General features: G+C 47.4%; 1 protein-coding gene across 1 annotated transcript; it reads left to right on the forward strand.

The window, feature by feature from the left end:
* Nucleotides 1-2,703: 2,703 nt before the first annotated feature.
* Nucleotides 2,704-4,671, forward strand: CRH (corticotropin releasing hormone). Its single transcript, XM_069466439.1, has 2 exons — nucleotides 2,704-2,873; nucleotides 3,557-4,671. The coding sequence occupies exon 2, from the start codon at nucleotides 3,571-3,573 to the stop codon at nucleotides 4,159-4,161; it is 591 nt and encodes a 196-aa protein (XP_069322540.1). The 5' UTR covers nucleotides 2,704-2,873; nucleotides 3,557-3,570; the 3' UTR covers nucleotides 4,162-4,671.
* Nucleotides 4,672-5,350: the final 679 nt, after the last annotated feature.

The following is a 5,350-nucleotide window of genomic DNA, read 5'->3' on the forward strand; positions in this document are numbered from 1 at the left end:
ACTGGGTTCTAATTCTGATTTTACCACTAACTAACTGAGTGACTTTAGGTAAGTCACTTAACCTCTCTGGTTCTCATTTAAACCAAGTGATTGCTTCAAGTCATTTCTAATGTGAATGTTGGGTGATTTAATGAGATCTAACTTTTGACAAATTGTGGTGAGTAGGAGCTGCCCTGCATAGCTCTTCCTCCTCTGGGGTTCAGGACTTTTGTTCCCTAACCCCAGTTGGAGCCACTTTAGCCCCACCAATGACTTACTCCAGGAGAACCTCACAGCAAGGACTCAACAGTGATGTGGAGCTATACTGGAACAACATCTTCCAGATGGCCCAATGGGAGAGAGATCTGAAGAGGTTAGTCAGAGCTCACAGCTTGTATGAATTCTCTGGAAGAAGCCCCCAGACCTCCCCAGCTAAATGCATAGGTCCACTTCTGTGTCCATTTACTGCAGCTTTCTGCTTCCAAGTCAACTTTTCACCTCCAGATTGACATCCAAGCTGAAATCTGCTAACACAGAGAGAGAAGGGGTCATAAAGTAAGCAAAAACATTGAGATCTGTTTCAACTTAAAAAAAAAAAAGCCTACAACAACAAAAACTAAAGTTCTGTATGCCTTCCTACCAATGTAAAACACAGCTTTCCTCCAGAAGCTCAACCATTTTTCATAATCATGATCTTTTATTAACAACTCATATCTTTCCCAGTAGGCACACTTCTTTTTCTGTTCTCTGTGTCAAAAGTACATAATATACACTGCAGTGATTCAACTATGGGCTGGCTTTTCTGGAAACTGTCAGCATTTCTCTCCCTGCCTTCCTTTTGTTTCTAAGAGCAGTTGTGGATTGGTATAGACCCAAAATAGGAGTTGAAATATGCATTGCATCGTTTGTCACATCAGCTACAAAGGAAGCAGCAGAGGTAACCAGAAATGAGGAACAGGAAATTTCTGATAAACAACTCTGATGGTTATCTGGAAGCTGAATTAAATTACAGACACCAGAGTTTGGAATTGCATTTTGAATTGCAGAATTAAAGATAACTGCCTCCCACCTATATGATAGTGTCAATTTAATTCAAAATTTGGGTGTGCTTTTGTAGGCTTAGCATTCCATTCTGTGGTAGTGCCAGAGAGCTTTTATTTATTCATTAGGCTCACATGGAGCACATTTGAATTTGGAAATAGAAATGATAGAAAATAACATGTTGAGTGCCCTGATAGGAATACTATCATGGATGTTGATAGTATTTGGAGGTGAAATGAATGAGATTACCTTTTTACAGACTCAGTATTCATCAATGAAAATATGTGACTGGGCCAGGCGCGGTGGCTCATGCTTGTAGTCCTAGCACTCTGGGAGGCCGAGGCGGGTGGATTGTTTGAGCTGAGGAGTTCGAGACCAGCCTGAGCAAGAGTGAGACCCATCTCTACTAAAAATAGAAATAAATTATATGGACAGCTAAAGTATATATATAGAAAAAATTAGCTGGGCATGGTGGCACATGCCTGTAGTCCCAGCTACTCGGCAGGCTGAGGCAGAAGGATCGCTTGAGCCCAGGAGTTTGAGGTTGCTGTGAGCTAGGCTGACGCCACGGCACTCTAGTCTGGGCAACAAAGTGAGACTCTGTCTCAAAAAAAAGAAAAAGAAAAAGAAAAAGAAAAAAAGAAAATATGTGACTGAATGAATTCAGCCTTGTTACCAAGCGGTCCAAACCTATTGCAACATAAACATAGAACAGGAAGTTAGAGTGAATGCCTCTCTCATTGGGTTTGCATTGAATAGGCTAAAGATTGTTTAACTCATGTACCTCTCACTGTTCCTCTCTGTCTTTAATTTAGGAATAGAAAAGTCTACCATTTCAGATTCTGAGAGGAGAGACAAAGGAGGAACAGTGAGATTCTGAGAGAACCTGAAATCTTTGCTGTGCCCCTGACTAACCCTGGTTTGTGCCCCTTCGTGGTGGTGGTGGTAGCTCTTGTCATCGTTTGAAAAACTTGAGCTGCTTTTTAAGAGACTTTTTGGTCTTGCTGCTGTGGACTCATAATTCCTTTATCTGCTCTTAGGAGGAAAAAACAGATAGAAGTTTAAAAGCTGGATGTCTCCGCACTCCCACCTCCTGGCTCCCCATCCTTCTCCAGGCAGAAAGATGGTGGCACTCTTTGTCCTTAGCAGGGGGGTATTTTCAGACACTGAGGGGTTGTCAGTCAGAGACGGCTGGCCAGAGAGGTTAGCCCGGAGAGGGACAGGGAGGATCCAGACCCACTGCCTGTCACTGGCTGCTGCTTTCCTGGCAGGACTGCACTGGTAGACCTCCCTGCCTTCCCACGTCCCTTCCTCCTCCCATCTGCTGTCTCTTTTCCAGCCTCTATTTTGGCCTTTCATAGTAAGAGGTCAGTATGTTTTCACACTTGGGAAATTTCATTCAAGAATTTTTGTCAATGGACAAGTCATAAGAAGCCCTTCCATTTTAGGGCTCTTTGACGTCACCACAAAGGCGATAAATATCTGTTGATATAATTGGATGTGAGATTCAGTGTTGAGATAGCAAAATTCTGCCCCTCGCTCCTTGGCAGGGCCCTATGATTTATGCAGGAGCAGAGGCAGCACGCAATCGAGCTGTCAAGAGAGCGTCAGCTTATTAGGCAGATGCTGCGTGCTTTCTGAAGAGGGTCGACGCTATAAAATCCCACTCCAGGCTCTGGTGTGGAAAAACTCGGAGCCCAAGTCTCTTGAGAGACCGGAGGGAAAGAGAAGACAGAAAGAAAAAGAGAGGGGGAACAGGAAGGAGAAGGGAAGAAAACCTCCAGGAAAAGCCCCGGAGACGTCCCTCTGCAGAGAGGCGGCAGCGCCCGGCTCACCTGCGAAGCGCCCGGAAGGTAGGGAGCGCCTGGACGGAACGCGCCGCCGACCTCGCACGGCCTGCCCGCCGCGCCGTGCCCCTGTGCGGGCGTGTGTGTGCGTGTGTGTGCGTGGACTGTGCCTTCAGATTCCAATAGTAGCTGGGATGTGGCAAAAGCAAACTTAGACGGCTGCTCGTAGTTACCCGAACAGCAAGTTGCTCCTCGCTGGCTGTATAAAGGATCCCCCATCTATATACAGACACCCCCCAGAAGGAAGCGAGGGTAGGGATGGAGGCAGAGGAGGAGGAGGAGGCAGTCTCAATTTGGTAGAAAATGCTGAAATATCCAGAAGGGGGGTGGTCAGCACGAGGGAGATCTTACATTCGTGGCTCTTCTCTCGGCTCGGGGTGTTAGTTTTGGGGACCGGTCAGTAGAGGACTCAGGGACCGTCCCTTTGGGGTCTCCAAAGAAGGGTCACTCCTCCCGTGCGAGGGCGTGAGCTTTGGTGCCGAGCAGGCCAGACGTCCCCTTTCCCGCTCCGCAGGCGCTTCAGCACCGCGGACAGCGCCCACCCCGACCCCCGAGGCCAGAGCCAGGCACTTCTGGGGGTGTCCCGTAGGAAGACCCCGAGAGCACCTCCCAGTTGAGCTAAACTCTGACCAACTCTTTCTTTCTCTCTTCCCTTCTCATTCCGCCCCCCGCCCACCTCTGTGCCGCAGCGAGCGCCCCTAACATGCGGCTTCCGCTGCTCGTGTCCGCGGGCGTCCTGCTGGTGGCTCTGCTGCCCTGCCCGCCATGCAGGGCCCTCCTCAGCAGGGGGCCAGCCCCGGGCGCCCGGCAGGCTCCGCAGTCGCCCCAGCGCCTGGATTTCCTGCAGCCGCCGCCGCAGCCCGAGCAGCCCCAGCAGCCGCAGCCTCGGCCCGTCCTGCTCCGCATGGGAGAGGAGTACTTCCTCCGCCTGGGGAACCTCCACAAGAGCCCCGCCGCTCCCGTCCCGCCCGCCTCCCCGCTCCTCGCCGGCGGCAGCGGCGGCCGCCCCTCGCCGGACCAGGCGGCCGCCAACTTTTTCCGCGTGTTGCTGCAGCAGCTGCTGCCGCCTCGGCGCCCGCTCGACAGCCCCGCGGGTCTCGCGGAGCGCGGCGCCGAGAACGCCCTCGGCGGCCACCAGGAGGCACCGGAGAGGGAGAGGCGGTCTGAGGAGCCGCCCATCTCCCTGGATCTCACCTTCCACCTCCTCCGGGAAGTCTTGGAAATGGCCAGGGCCGAGCAGTTAGCGCAGCAAGCTCACAGCAACAGGAAACTGATGGAGATCATTGGAAAGTGAATCGGTGCGTTTGGCCGAAAAGATTCTGCATTTAGCACAAAAAATGAAAAAAAAAATTACAGTATTCTGTACTATAGCGCTGCTCTGATACCATTTGTTTATTTTTATATAGCTTGAAACATAGAGGATGTACAGGGAGAGAGCCTATACCCCTTAATTAGCATGCACAAAGTGTATTCACGTGCAGTAACAACACAATGTTATTCGTATCATCTACTTTTAGTTTCCACTTCCAGGTGTCTTTTAGTGGTGTTTTAAAGAGCAGGTAGATCCGGGAGGAAACGTTTTGAAGAAGCAGACAGAAGTCACCTAATTGTTTTTGTTGTTGTTTGAGCCAAAGAGAATGCCATTCTCTTGGGTGGGTAAGACAAAATCTGTAAGCTCTTTGAATCAACTTTTTCTTGTAAACGTTTCAGTAATAAAACATCTTTCCAATCCTTGGTCAGTTTGGTTGTGTAAGAGAATGTTGGATATTTATATTTTTAATAAAAGCTGCAAAGGTAATTGTGACTTTATTTTTCCTCTTCAATGTTAATACACTGGAAATACTCTCAGCTCTTAACTTTTTCAAAATTGTCTTCAGCACAAGGAAAAAACAAAACAAAATTTCCTGCATTTTATTTTCTACTAAAAATACAAATATGTGTCAGTGGCTCACACAGACCATGCAATCACCTTGGGCTCGTCTCTATACCTCAGACCACTACTCTGAGGTTGAGTTAAATAATTTGGGAAGTTGCTTCCAGGTCTAAAACTTGGTCATTCTATAAAGGAAAGATCAATTTATAATGGAAATAACATTTAACCCTGATTGATTATAAGATGTGAATTAATTGGGAGAGTGGGGAAGATGAAAAGAGAAGAGTCGAAGCAGACATTCCTCCTAACTATATGGCCAAAATGATGCATTTTTTTTTCCTGTGAGAAAGGTTCATTTTTTTATCAAACTACTACTTTGGTACCATGAAAAAAACTTTTTTCTTAAGCTATTTTCCAGTGACTACTTCTAATAGGAGAAACTTGATAGCATCTCCACTTAAGACAACCACATTTAGTTGTTATAAAATGGCACTTGGGAAAAATTTTCTTATAAAGAACATTTTGATTTTAATAACTACACAAATACCCTGCACATTTATGTCTATGCCAACCCTAATCACTTTGAGCAGCATGAACAATCTTCATTCAC

The sequence above is a fragment of the Eulemur rufifrons genome, chromosome 3 (genome assembly GCF_041146395.1).
Source record: "Eulemur rufifrons isolate Redbay chromosome 3, OSU_ERuf_1, whole genome shotgun sequence".
Classification (NCBI taxonomy): Eukaryota; Metazoa; Chordata; class Mammalia; order Primates; family Lemuridae; genus Eulemur; species Eulemur rufifrons.